Source organism: Tenrec ecaudatus, chromosome 2 (assembly GCF_050624435.1).
Source record: "Tenrec ecaudatus isolate mTenEca1 chromosome 2, mTenEca1.hap1, whole genome shotgun sequence".
In the NCBI taxonomy this organism is placed as follows: Eukaryota; Metazoa; Chordata; class Mammalia; order Afrosoricida; family Tenrecidae; genus Tenrec; species Tenrec ecaudatus.
The window spans coordinates 62,156,465-62,171,729 of NC_134531.1; the positions used below are offsets into that span (position 1 = coordinate 62,156,465).

The window sequence follows — 15,265 nt, forward strand, 5'->3', positions numbered from 1 at the left end:
TGGAATGTGGGCAGTAGATGAAGCAACTTGAAATGACTCATTACTAGCAAGTCTGAATTAAAGCAAAGGCTCCTAGGCAGTGTAAAAATACCCTTTAACCCAATTACATGAGTGCCAGAAATGGGGGAAGGGGCAAAATTTCAAAACCATAATATTTCACAAGACAAAATAAAGTTGGCATCTTAAACGAATGTATTAATGAATAAATGCAACCGAATTTATTAAAACTCTATCTGCACTAATTTAACAGAAATTTTAAGCTCATCTAACTCAGGATTACACTGAGAAATAAGTATGATATAAACGATAGCAAATAAAGAGCAATGCCAAAGTCTATTCTTGCATTCATGAAGTGACGAGAGGTCAACTATGTTCACCTAAGCACCATGCGAACAGCTGCCATAAAATAAACCATCTTAAGAAGCTTTGCGTCAGGAAAGAACAGACATGAGGCTAGCCGAGGATAAAGATGGAGACTTCTTACCCCGTATTTACATTGGCGTGATGTTGCTCCGTACTGGAAACGACATTGCTCATCAGCATCGTACACCTGACCTGGGGCCACAGCTGGATAAAGAAAGTCACGCTTGGGAGGCTCATTATCAAGGCAAGTACCACGGCCTGAACTGTTCAACATAAAGGGTCAAAGGAAATTAGGTTCTCTATGGACTTGCAATCACAATCATGAAACCACGTGTTGAGCTCTTTGTTTTAATTACTGTGCATGAAAAAAATAACAATACATTCTACAATCATCAACTCCATGTCAAAATAGAATAACTTTACTCAAATCTGAACAAGTGCTCCCAAGAGCTTTTTTTGTTTTTCGTTTTTTGCCCCAGCACCAAAACACAATGAAAGTACTCAAACAACAATTTGAAAATGTCATGTTGGCCTTTAAAAAATTGACTTAAACTAATTTCTGAAGGACTCAAAACGGAATTTCAAATTCTCTAAGCCTCTTGTTTGTTTTCACTGAAAATATGACCACATCTGGTAGTAGAATTAAAAACATGAAATGTGGAAAATTAAAAAGAAAAAAGGCACAGTGGTAATTCTTCAAGACCTAATCTATAGACTACCACCTTTGGGCAGGGAATAGGTACAGTGGTAAGACTGGGCCATGCATTCTTGAAATGGATCTTTAATAAATGGGATGAATGACAGAAAGGGCCAAGATCCAAAGTTCTCCTCTCAAGTATATTAGAAGTGTTTAGTCTCTCAAAAATTTCATATTTCATCTAGGGTCATCAGAGTTGGAAAAGAGAATGTTCTCCCTCTATAACCTCTGCTTTTCAAAGTATGCCGGCACTCAAACATAATATTTTAATTCAATGGAACAAATAACATAAAGATCGCCAAAAGCCAGACAGAATCCCTTACTTTAATGAGTTTTATACTTTGCTGAATATAATTGTTCATTTTTATTTAGTCAGTGTGCATAAAACGGGACAGATGCTTTTTTACTTTCATTTCACATGTGAGCAAGTTAGAATTTTTAAAGAATTCTTATGCCAACATTTAAAAATTTTTTCCAACATTCCTGTCAATTGTGCCAGCACTTGTGTTTTTTTTCCTAAATCTTTTCCATCCCCATTGCCAAAGGAAAATAATTTCACAAGTAGAAGTTCCTCAACTGTGATTTGAAACTGTATGAATTTTCATTTGTAGATAAGTCAGAAAGAATCACGTGTAGGATTGCGTTTCAAATTCATTTAGGATCTTGTACTCTCGCAACGTAAGGTTCATTTGCCAAATAACAGCTAAAACAAAGCAGCACGTGACATGTCCTTGAAAAAGTAGCCAGACTGTTCCTCCTACGGAGATTGGTTCAAAGACCCGGGTAACAGAATACTTTCTTCTTGACACGCCTTTCCTTTCCTTTATGTTCCACTTGATTGATCATTCAATTAACAAAAGAATATTCAGATGGATATTAAATGTGATGTTACTACCGATTTATTTTACTATGGGCTATCATAATCATTTGAGTTGTCACTGCTAAAGGATTCCACTTAATATTGAATTTTAAAAACCACTTTTAACCCCACTACCCCGTTTTCATGACGAAATTTTTTCTTTTCTCTTTATAATACTTAATTAGTATTTTAATTTGCCAATTTCCTTCTAAGATATCCATTTCACAGTCTAAGTAGACTATATGCCTAAGTGCCTTTAGGAAAGGAATTAAATATGTTATTAAAATGAAATAGCATATAAGTACAGCTATAAACCAATAGGAAAGTTAAAAATTATGTACATAAGTGTCTAAGTGAAGGACCCTATCGATGAAAAATATCTACCACTATTGTGGCAGAATACAATACATTCACCTCCATAGCTCATAATCTACCAAAAGTTATTCCCCGAGGAAAAAACTCTTTCCTGGTGATAAATTGAGAATGGACTTAAATGAGAAGGAATCAAGGACAATTATATTAACTAAAGGTCTTATTTCCTCTAAGCATCTTTCATGTTCTTGAAAACAAGGAATAGATGCCCATCTGCAGGGACAAACAAGAATACCACACACCATGGACAAAATGCTTCTGAGGGAGTTAATCCCCACAGCACATTTCCTTGTTGTTTCTTAAAAAGAAACTTGCGTTGATCTAATTAGGTATCTAGACAAGTCCTGTTTGTTTTTTCAACCACAGTATATTTTAAAATAGAATGGAACATGATAGGAAATAAAAGACAAGCAAAAAAAAACTTTAAGAAATGAATGTGTGTTAAGGCCTTTTGACATGGATTTTGACGTGTATGAGGATAAATCAAAACTCTTGCTGCTGGCGTGGCAATTCAACATTTGTGGATTGATTCCAACAAAACATGTTTGAACAAGTCTTTGTGGCCACTGGATGGCTGTGTTGGTGAGAAAAAGCTCATGAAAGTTGTGTCTAGGAATGTTTTCCATCACAATGCACTTCCTTCACTGGCAGAAAGGAGCATTTCATTGGGTAACCTTACCCCATTCAACCTAACCATGGATCATTGCCCTTTACACTTCTTTTTGTCCCCAAACTCAACATTTCAAAGGAACACAATTTGAGTTGCTCAGGGATGTCAGAATTGCTGTTTTGACAGCTTATAAATTGAAGTAGGCAGAATTCTTCAGGGAAGGGAAATTTTTCAGAGAAATAGAAATACTACCTTCAGATGTTCATAAGCCTACCAGAAGGATAAGTCGAGAAATAATATCATCACACTTGATATTTTATTTTAATAAGGATTTTTTAATGATTTTATAGAAAGTATTGCTAATCAAAATTGACTCAAAGGCAGTGAGTTTTCATTTGATTTTTGGGGGGTGTGGGGGAGAGCTAGAATGTAGCCCTGGGGCACACAGGTTCAAAACCACCTGCCGACCCTCAGGAGAATGATGGGGCTTTCTACATCCGTAAACAGTTACAGTCTAGGAAACTCACAGGGGGATGTCTCCCTGACTCTATGTCCCTGCCACAAGGTCACTGTGAGCCAACATCACCTTGATGGCAGTGAGTTTGCTTTTTTAAAATTTCCCCCAAAGAATGCTCTTTAGAAGAGAAGTTAGCAAGACTTACTCTCACATACATTGGATATGTTATCAGGAGAGGCCAGTCTCTAGAAAAGGACAGCATGCTGGGTCAGTTAAAAGGTTCATGAAAATGAGGAAGACCATCAAGGAAATCGGTTGGCACAACAAAGATGGCAAAGAAGTACAGAACTAGACAATATTTTGTTCTGTTGTATGTAGGGTCACTATGCGTAAGAGCCAACTCAATGGCACCAAAGACAACATGATTTTGTAGCAATCCTTGTCGACTTCTTATCATATGCACGAACTACCAATGCATGCAAATCAAGTGTTTTACCTTCTATTGTTGACTCGGGAAAACGGAAGATGTGGGTTAACTCAAATGACTTTTACATTTTGTATTAAAAATGTACTTCATATTTTTTCTAGTAATTATATCTGACATATATAATGAGATGAAATGAGCCCTGGTGACATAGTGGATTATGAGTCGTGCTATTACTGATGAGCTCAGCAATTCAAAACCACCAGCTGCTCTGTAGGAGAAAGATGAGTCTTTCTACTCACAGAAAGATGAGTCTTTCTACTCACAGTCCTTGAAACTCAAAAGGGTAGTTCTACCTTGTTCTTCAGGATGATTCTACATTAGTATCAATTCCAAGGCAGTGAGTATCAAAATATTAAGAGGATCAAGTAGTTTCCATATTTTAATGCTTAATTGAAGATTAAGCAACACTTTAAAAATTATCTCATGAATAGTTGTCACCTACCTTCCTGTCTCAAATAAGTCTATAGATAAAAATTAATACTTAAAAATATGTCTAACATCGTCATACATCTAAGCCATCACTCAACATTATACAACAGATATAAGAATAGGAGGTATAGGACTTAGATGTATATTCATTCTGGAGGCGATTTTTTTCTTTTCGCCTTATTTTTTTTTAAAGAAAATCCCCAAATGCTTAACCCAAATCATAAACTTTACCTCCTCCCTAGAGTTAAATATTATCATCATTTTCTTGCTTTCTTAAGATTTTTGTGGGCTAAGCTTTTGGCTGATAACATATAAATGCAACAGTTCAGACCTACCAGTGGCTCCATGGGAGAAAGATGAGGCTGTCTGCCCCAGTCAGTAGTTAGTCGGGGAAACCCTAAGTAGGGCTGCTAAAAGTTAGAATTGCCTTGCTGCTAGTGAGTTTGGTTCATTTCACTATTTCTGCCTGTTTTGAGATTTTCTATCAAAGGAATCATCCTGTAGGCTTTCTTGTGACTACACTCTTTTACTCAATATTATGAAAGAGTCAGCCCGATTGATATGTGTAGGCACAGCCTGTTCGATTTAAGACTAAGCCACACGGATCCTCAAAAAACTAAAAACAAAACTACTATATGATCCAGCAATTTCAACTCTTGGCATTTACCCAAAGAGCCTGAAGCAGAGCCTCAAACAGACTTATACAGCCATGTTCATTCCATCACTATTCACATAGCCAAAAGGTAGAAACAATATAAATGTTCATCGATAGATGAATGGATAAACAAAAGTGGTTCACTGTACTCAGCCAGTAGGAGAGAGGAAATATTTAAACATGCTACATTAAGGATGGTGCTTAAAGACATTATGCTAAGAGATGTAAGTCAAAGATGAAAGGACAAATATTATCTGCCCTTATGTAGAGACCAGTGGTTATCAGAGATAGGAAGAAAGTGGGGAACTTTGGAGTAATGGTGCTGAAAAAAATCTTACTAATTAAGGAAAGAATTGCACAGCCAAGTATTGTAATTGCCTTGGCATAGTCAATAAAGCACAAGTAAACATCTCCCTGGTATTCTCTGCTTTCAGCCAAGACCCATCTGACATCAGCAATGAGATCCCTTGTTGCACATCCTTTTCCAAATCTGGCCTGAGCCTCTCACAACTCCCTGACAATATACACCTGCAACCCTTATTGGATGATCTGCAGCAACATTTTACTGGCAGTGATTTCTTCCATAGTTTGAGCATTCTGTTGGATTACCTTCTTTCCGAACGGAATCTGTTCTAGTTGGGAGGCCAAGAAGCTGTCCTCCAACTTTCCTCACATAGACAAGTGAGTGCGACCAGTGCTTCATGAGCTTGTCGAAGCATCTCAATCGGTAGTCCCTCCATTCCTGGAGCTTTCCTTACGGCTGATGCTTTCCGTGCAACTTGAAACTCTTCCTTCAGCATCAGTCACTGTCTGGGTCCTGTGCTACCTCTTGCAATGGCTGACGGCCGGGGAGTTCTTGGGTACCATGAAATTGTGTGTTATTCTCATCTTCTTTTGATGCCTCCTGAGTCATTCAATATTTTGCCCACAGAATGCTTCAATATTGCAGCTCAAGACTTGAGTTTCCTCTTGAGTTCTTTCATTTAAGAAACACTGAGTTTTTCCTTTTTGGTTTTCTAACTCTAGGTATGTTTGCATTTAATTATTTAACTTTGTCTTCTCCCGCTGTCCTTTGAAGCTTTCTGTTCAAGTCTTTAACTTCACCTCTTCCATTTGCTGTGGCTACTCCATAATTAAGAGCAAGTTTCACAGTCTCGTCTGACATCCACTTTGACCTTTTCTTTCTTTCCTGTCTTTTTAATGCTCTTTTTCATTCTTCATGAACGATATTCTTGATGTCCTCCCACAGCTCATCAGGTCTCTGTCAGTAGTGTTCAAGGAGTTAAATCTTTTCTTGAGACGTTCTAAAAATCTAGGTGGGATAGACTCAAAGTTGTATTTTGCCTCTTGTGGACTTATTTTTATTTTCTTAACTAAAACCAGAATTTGCATATAACTGATTGATGATCTCTTCCATAATCAACCCCTGCTGATATTGAGCTTCTCCGTCATCTCTTTTTAATTTTATTTTTAATCATTTTATCAGGGGCTCATACAATTCTTATCACAATTGATACATACATCAATTGTGTCAAGCACATTTGTCCATATGCTGCCATCATCATTCTCAAAACACCTGCTTTCTGCTTGAGCCCTTGGTATCAGCTCCTCATTGTTCCCCTTCTTCCCCATCCCCCATGAACCCTTTATACTTTATAAATTATTATTATGTCATATCTTACACCATCCAATGTCTCCCCTCACCCACTTCTTCGCTGTCCGTCCCCCAGAGAGGAGGTTATATGTAGACCTTGTAATCTGTTTCCCCTTTCTCTCTCACCTTCCCTCCACCCTCTCAATATTGCCACTCTCACCAATGGTCCTGAGGGGTTCATCTGTCCTGGATTCCCTGTATTTCCAGTTCCTATCTGTGCCAGTGTACATCCTCTAGTTCAGCCGGATATGTAAGGTAGAATTGGGATCATGGTAGTGGAAGGGGGAGATAGGAAGCATTGAAGAACTAGAGGAAAATTGTATATTTCATCATTGCTACACTGCACCCTGACTGGCTCATCTCCTCCCCTCGGCCCTCAGTCCACTTGTATGATATACTTTTGTGTTGTTGAAAAAAGGCATTTGTATGAACAAGTCATTGGTCTTGCAAAATGCTACCATACAATCTCTGCTTTGTTTCTATCACCAAAGCCATATTTTTCCACCTACTGTTCCCTTCATTTTGTTTCCAACTTTTACATTCAATGCATCTTGATTGCATGTTCGATCGATTTCAGGCAGAAAACACTAGCAGAATCCTTCAATTTCTTCATCATTCGCTTTTGTGGTTGGTATATAAATTTGAATATTAGTTGTAGTCATTGGATTCCTTTAAGGTTGACAGATATAATCCTAATCCAGAACGCATTGAACTTCAAGATCAATCTTGAAATGTCCCAAAAGCCGTATCCAACATGCTACAGTCCATCTCCATTATAACTGACTCTACTTGGAGAAGGCAGCCCACGTTTTGCATTCATATTTTGAGTAGCTTCTGATCTTAGGGGCTCATATTCTGTTACTCTCTCTGACAATGGTCTGCTTCTTTTCATGACGTTGTCTATCTCTGGCAATGGTTCTATTAAGCCCATAAGGTTTTCAGTGGCTAATTCCTTGGTAGTTTGTTCTGATTCTGGAAGCCCTGCTAAAAACTGTTCACTTTGGATGACTCTGCTAGCATTTGAAATACCAGTAACTTATCTTCCAGCATCGCAGTAACATACAAGCCACCGCACTACAACAAACTGACAGACAAGTGGTGAAAGAAGGCTTCGAAGGCATGATTGTTGCTTGGATCAACAGAAGAAGAAGGAGTCAGGAATAGGAAGGAAAATAGATCTGAGGTTAATTCTTTCTGTGAACGAGCTTCCTTTGCCAGGAGATCTGAAAAATTGGATAATCACTCCTACTGTTTACTGAATATTTTGATCAAATATTATATAAAATGGCATTGTTGTTGTTAGGTGCCATCGAGGTGATTCTGACCTATAATGGCCCTATCTATTTACAACAGAAAGAAATGCTGCACAGTCCTGTGCCATCCTCACAATTATCCCTGTGCCTGAGCCCATTGCAGCAGCCACTGTGTCCGTCCATCTCATTGAAGGCTTCCTTCTGGTTTGCTGCCCTCCACTTTAACAAACATGATATTCTGCTCCTGGGATTGGCTCTCTCCTGACTCCAGGGTCTCTCCTGAAAACATGTCCAAAGTATGTAAGACAAAGCCTTGCTATCCTTGTTTTCAAGAAGCATGCTGGTTGTACTCCCTACCAGAGAGATTGGTTTGTCTTCTAGCAGTACATGGTATTTTCAACATTCTTCACCTGCACCACAACTCAAAAGCATCGATTCTTCTTCGGTGTGCCTTATCCACTGCCCAACATTCACATGCATATGAGGCAAATGCCATGGCTTGGGTCAGGCCTACCTTCATCCTCAAAGTAATGTCCTTGATTTTCAATACTCTAAAGAGGTCTTGTGCAGCACATTTACCAACACAAGTTGTCTTCTGAGCTCTTGACTGATGCTTCCAGGAGCATTGATTGTGGACCCAAGCAAGACAAAATCCTTGACAACTTCAACCTGTTCTCTGTTTATCACGATGTTACCTAATGGTCTAGTGCTGAGGATTCTGGTCTTCTTCACAATGAGTCTTAAACCATCCGGAGGCTCCAATCTGTGATCTTTATCAGCAAGTGCTTCAAGCCATCCTCCTTTTCAGCAAGCATGATTGTGTGATCTGCATACCATAAACTGTGAATAAGGCTTCCTCCAATCCTCATGCTCCATTCTTCTCCATATAACCCAGCTTTGACTGCTGACTCAGTATGCAGTTTGAATAAGTATGGTGAGCAGATACAACCCTGATAAACACGTTTCCTGATCTTAAACCATGCTGCCACACAACTGCTTCTTGATCCATGGACACGTTCCACAGAAGCCCAGTGACATATTCTGGGATTCCTATTCTTTCGAGGCTGCCATAGTTGCTTACGATGCACACACCCAAATGCCTTTCCACAGTCAATGGAGCACTAGTAAACAGCTTCTTGGTATCTTCTGCTTTCAGTCAAGATCCATCTGACCACATCCTCTTCTAACCAAAGAGGGAGAATACAGACAAGAATCTCAAATTCAAATGGACTTCAGACTTTTTTGGAACTAAAGAGATTATCTTTAAATTTTAACCAAAATATATATGTCCTGAAGTGATCTTAAAACAAAATAATTCAGCTTAATTAGTAGAAAATGTCTGCCTTTAGCATTATGCTCATTTAAGGACTGTTTCTATGGGCTCAAAGTAACCACTGCAACTTGAAAGATTAGGCGGCAATCTTAGGGAGCACTCATTTTATGTGAGTGGGAGCAGGGCAGTCAGGAAAAGCAGGTGAGTATAACTCAAGGAAGGAGTCAGGTGGCTGCACTGTACAGATAGAAGAGTTGAATTGTTTGCTATGTATATTTGCAACAAAAGCAACAGGGTGAAATGATTTAAATAAGACTATTCTACAAATATTTGTTTGTCTATTAATTAATATTTGAATTGTTTTCAATTTATGGTAATTATAGATTATTTTGAAATGAACATTTTTGGGGCAGGTCTGTCGGTGTAAGTGTGTGAAAGCTTTGCCTTTCTTTAAAGAACAGGGTCTTTTCTTATAACTTCTACAAGATGGAAAATATAGAAAATGTTTACTTAATCTGGGCTTCTAACTAAATGGAGATGCAATCATATGATGCTCAGGATGCTGAGCTCACTTAGTGTTATTTCTGCTTGTATTAACAGCTTTCTCATCATATAAAACTTTTAAAAACAGATCCTCTCTGCTTTGGTGTCATAGGTACATTTTTCTACCCAGAAAACATGGACATCACTCATTAATAAATAAAATGCGGATCAATCGTAGATTTTATCTGTGAAATTTGATTAAAACCTGTTAAGCATAGATATACTTGTCCAGAGTAAAACTGTTTTTGGATAAAGTAAAACTATGATTTCCCTCGCTGTCATGGAAGGGGTTCTCACTCACAGTGATCCTGATGCAGCAGTGACCTGCTGGGCTGCCAATGCAGTAATCTTTATAGAGGCAGACTGCCCTGTCGTTCCCCTACAGGCAGTGGATGCATTGAACCATTGACATTTTGGTTAACAGCTGAGCACTTTAATCACTGTGCCATCACAGTTTATTGATTATTATTTCCCTAATATCGTACATCTCATCACTAAAATCCCAAGCCTACTCAACATCTATGTATTAAAGATAAAGCAACAAATGTATAGACTCTATCTTTGCTTAATCTTCCAAGACCATGCCAAAAATGTCTCAGGTATTAATTTAAGAATCTGCTTTTGCCTTGACCATAACTGCTTAGTGAATCGAGTATGTTTCTATTCCCACAGAGTGCTCCAGAATTACCTGAAAATCATATTTTATGTATTCCACTCCTAATTTTAAAAGTTCTTATTTGCATAGTCTAAAAATTAGAGTTGAAAATAAGAACATAAACCACAATTCAATCTTCTTCCAGTAAAATTTACAGTTCTTTACGTAACATTATGCACTCCGGGATCTCTTTTCAGAATATATGAAGAATACTCTTAATTGTGCCTTTAGATTTCTTTCATTAAAACAGTTATACTTTAAAGTACAGACCTCCAGTCTCCAACACATTGGGTCAATTTAAAACTAAATCATTCTAAGTAACTCTGTCCATATCTTAACAATCTCTTAACAACAACAAGTAGCATTAATGGCCTTTCTAATTTTCCTTCCTCAAAATTACTGAGAAACACCTAAATTAAGTAAATGTGATTCAGGCTTGGTATCATCCAGTGTCTTACCTACTAGGTTCCAATAAAGTGTTCTGTTGACCATAAGTCTAACAAAAAGTACCACAATTTTAAAACGAATTACTCTAAGTCAGATCTATCTCTCTTGCCTTCTGTACATAACTGAGGTGCCTGATTACAACTAAGCCTGAAGCTTCCAGGATACAAACACGCACTGATCACGTTTCCTCAGCGATCTTCTTGTCTTTCCATCAGCAATTATCACTTATCAACCTGATTTAGGATGAGAATGAGGTTCCCCAAAAGAGATATCAGATAAGTGGAAGGGAAAGAAATCGATTTGGCCAAACTGTTTCTTTGGGTTCCCCATTTCAAAAGGTCCCAACCAAAGAGATCGTTTTGCAGGTCAGAGATTGATATTGACATCTGAAGGGAAGTGCTAGAAAAATAAAAATGTGTATCCTGGAAATAAATGGCATGGTCATCTTATTTCTCTTTCCATGTCCAGCGACTCTCCCCTTTCTTCCTACTTCACCTTCGACCATAAAACCGCCTCAGCTTCCATAATGTTTTCAGGCCCATGCTTTCTGTGCAAATGGCTTGCCTGTATTTAATTTGGAACTAGAGGAACTTTTGTCATGGATCTCTGACAGTTCAAACATTTCACAGGCTTTAATTTAAAATAGGGCAAGAGTTTGATTCACCGAGTCCCCAGAATTGTTGAAAACTATATGAAATTATTCTGTACTACCTTTAAGTGGTGGAAAATATAGGAAAAACTGACCTAAATTACTCCTGGCTTCCTTCCACTGCCTGGTACATTAGCCCATGGTCATCAATGAGTGTGAGCCAGAATACCAGGTTCATTTTTCTCTGTTTTCTGAATAAATAAAAAAAGTAAGTAAGTCCCGCAGGCAGATAGGAAGGACACTACCTGCAAAGCCGTCTCGTCCGAAAACATCAGAAGCTGGCATAACACGTCCATTTTAACGGAAATATGTTCTTTATTATTTAATCAGGACGGCTTCTGGGCGATTCATGAACCACTTATTGAATCACTGAGTTTAAGAAATCTGAAAAAAAATATTGGGAGTTGGTAAACACCATCTCCTGAGTGATCAATAGCACCTAGGGTTTCAGAATGACATGAGAGACTTTTTACTCGATTGGCATTTATGGGCCAGCGGCTTGTTTTCAGTTGAACATCGTGAACAGTGAATCTCTACAAATCACAGAAAGCTCATTGTTCAAAGCCACCATCATCTTGGGCCTAGACAGTCACTAAGTAGAGCAAGGTATGCATTTTGCTGGCTGAGTTGCAGTTCCTAAACAATTCATCTTTCAAGATTTCTTTTTCTTGAGAAGAAAAACTAAAATAAAATGTTATGAGCTTATTTTTTGAGCCAACTATAAAACATAAATGTTACTTCAATTCCTGATTAAAATATCATTGGATTTTTTTAAATATCATGCATAGCTGTTAAAGCAATTAAGTTCACCGCATTCGTAAAAAAAGGAACAAAGAAACGAGACCGTTACTATTATGTCCTTGTGCTCTGTGAACTGACCTATTTTGAAGGGCCTTGTGTTTAAAAAAAAATTATTGCTGGTTCACATTATAATCAGTTTACTCTTAAAGGGATGGTGGGGAACATCACTTGCCCCCAGGTGCCTACCTATTGTCTTTCACATCTATCTTTACCATGGCTTGAACTTTGTGGTCATTCCCCTGAGGGTGTCTAAGAGAAACAGTTTTACACAACGTGAGACAAAGAAGTGCATCACAACCCCATCAACACTAAGCATGATGATCTACACAACCGCTGAGAGGCACTAACGTGTAAAGAATGTTATTTGGATGAATCCTTTTAATTAGTTCAATGGAACACTTTATTACAACTCGTAGTAATTATACATCTGTAACCAAACCAGTGCTGATTTCTCAACCATATTTTATCAGCAATTCAGGGATTCCCGTTTGGAGTGTTTTAATATCCTAATATGGTTTCAACCAGGCAGAATCTGGCAGAAGATCAAATAGGTCCTTGTATTTAGTATACCGAGAAGACCCTCGAAAACAGGCTCCACAGCAGCCTGTGGGTCAAGAACAGGATAGAGAAGAAAGGAAATGATGCTTTAAAAAATATAGGAGGAGGGCAGACTTCAAAAAGTCACTGGCATCATGGGCATATTACATAGTTCATCTTTCTGGTGGCAGACATTAAGATTCCAAGATAAAACCTGAGCCAAGTCAAAGGCGAAATTCCAGATCCTGCTTGATTCTTAGAGAAGGCAGATCTTCAAGGAGGCTTAAAATTGAGGTGACATGCATCTCAGTAAAACTACCTTGGAAAATGATATCGCTAGTGCTTCGTGTTAAAAACTGCCAGAAGATGTCAAAAAAGGAGGCTCTCGATGCCCTGTCTGTACAGTGCTTCACTTGTGTTTGACCCAAGGCAACACAAGGCTCAGTCATCTATTACTAAGATTGAAAACTGCTAGGTGATTGTATGGTTCCTTCTGAAATGAATTTCTAAATATTCGCATTTATAATCGCGTGAATTAAATTAAAGGGGAACCTTTTCCATATTTACATTTTGATTTTTTATTGAGTAAAGTAGTGTGCTAGGTACTTCAGATTTAGTCTCTGGTTTGGGGCTTTTTGGAAAATAATGAATTATAAGATTTCACAATATAAGGAGGCTTCTAAAAGCTCACGGGGAAACTTCTATCACCTTTTCATTCTGCTTTCCCACAAACTTTTCAAAACCTACTCAAACATAAGCTGTTGGTATAAATGAACTAAAATTTTAATGGATAATGCTATCTTAAATTACACAATGTTTTGTAATATAGCCATGTTCATGTAAACTTTGAACAAAGCCAATTTTTATGCATACCTCACTTTTTGGTGGAGTATTTAATCTCTCCTTCCCAAAAGGAGGGGTGAAATGGCACAAAATAGTTGAAGATAATACTAGAGCAGTAAAGCACTGCAGCTTCGAAGCTATTGCTTAAAATAATAACTTCTATCCTTGAGTGCATGGCTACTGAGTGTTTTGTATACAAGGAAGTTCTAAAAAGTTCACAGGGGTGGGGACATTAAAAGATAATGGCACTTTTCTTTCCATCAACTTTTTTACACAGTGACCTTAGGAAGTAGGTTTTTATTACCTAAGCTTCTTTCAATTGACGAGGACCCCTACCGTGAGTTAGAAAGCTGAACTCGTTTGTCCCAGGCCAAATAGCTAGAGAGTGAGAAGCAACTTCAAACAGCTTCCAAAGCCCAACCCTCAAGTCCTGGCTGAGATGAGGACTCACCACTGCTGCTCTGAACATAGATGTACCTGAGCTAACCAAACATCTTCACCTGTACAGAACCAGGCTCTGAGGACACACATTAAAGGACCTGTCAAGAAAAACTCTGAAACAGTAGAAATGATGAATCACTTAACATATTTTCGTTTGCTCACATTCTGCATTTCCTTGGAGTTCACATCTTTGTGGTTGTTGTTTGTTCCTATTAGACACTGGCATACCTAGAAAACTCAGATTTTTCATCAGCACAAGGACCCATCACACAGTGACGCAATCGACGTTTGGCCCATGCTCTGTTCAACTCTGGCGATCAAAATTACCTCTGACATTGGTTCCCATTTATTGAAAAAGTCTAACATTTACATATCCACCAATCCCCACTGGTCCCCTTGCTCCAGCAACTTTAGTCTGTTCAATAAGTTATGTTTGAGTAGGAGGGGGGAAATGTCACAGTGACTTTTTAAAGTACTTTGGGACTGGCCTGAAAGATCACAGAGCCCTATATAAGTTACTCATTATACCAGGTTTGAAGCACTGCCTATTAGGCGCCTACCAATGGTTTACTTCTGGAGCAATTCATGATCACTCTCCAGAGACTACTTACTCTAGGAAGCTGGTGATGTAGTCGCGACTGCAGGCGGACCAGGAAAAGGGATTGGTGTTTGCAGTAATGTGAGCTGCCATAAGTTTTGCTGCTTCGTGGCCTTTCGTCCCACAGGAATTTCCAATTCCATCATGGTTCATACCAAAACTGTTTGAGTGAGGAAGACACAGAAAAGAGAGAAATAAGAACAAAACAAACCAAAACCCAACACAATATTTACTTCCTTCCACGTATCCTTGATTTCTTTGTTTGACTCTTTACTAGCCTTATCGACAGACGGAGACAGACCTCTGAGGAAATATAGGTTTAAAGTTAAAGAAAAAAAAAAAAACAAGGCATATGTCAGTCATGCAATATCTTTCTAGAGCTGTTTAAATTGATCATATATTCACTTTATAACTAAGAAAATGGAGACTTAGTAAAGATAAAGGATCTATTAACGACCCCCTGGTTGGAACGTGTTGAACTTGTTCGTAGAACTCATCTTTCACAGGTCAGTGTTGACCCCACCTCACTGTGCTGCGCCCAAGAGAATCTGAAACCCGTGGTTCCGATCCACTGCTTTCGAACGCACAAAGAGGGCAGCCAGAGCCCTTTTTCTTATTGGACCAGAAAAAGCAGAATTAAAT

General features: G+C 38.3%; 1 protein-coding gene across 3 annotated transcripts in view; it reads right to left on the minus strand.

Annotated features, from left to right (window-relative positions):
* The window catches only part of ADAMTS6 (ADAM metallopeptidase with thrombospondin type 1 motif 6), a 308,640-nt gene that overhangs the window by 139,011 nt on the left and 154,364 nt on the right, over positions 1-15,265 (minus strand). For all 3 annotated transcript variants that reach the window (XR_012782832.1, XM_075541085.1, XM_075541084.1), the window contains exons 10-11: positions 14,637-14,783; positions 485-626 (exon numbers count right to left, since the gene is read on the minus strand). Coding sequence is in view for 2 of the 3 variants with exons in the window: in XM_075541085.1 (XP_075397200.1) it covers positions 485-626; positions 14,637-14,783 (289 nt within the window). In the remaining variant the exon portion in view is untranslated. The remainder of the gene's footprint in view (positions 1-484; positions 627-14,636; positions 14,784-15,265) is intronic.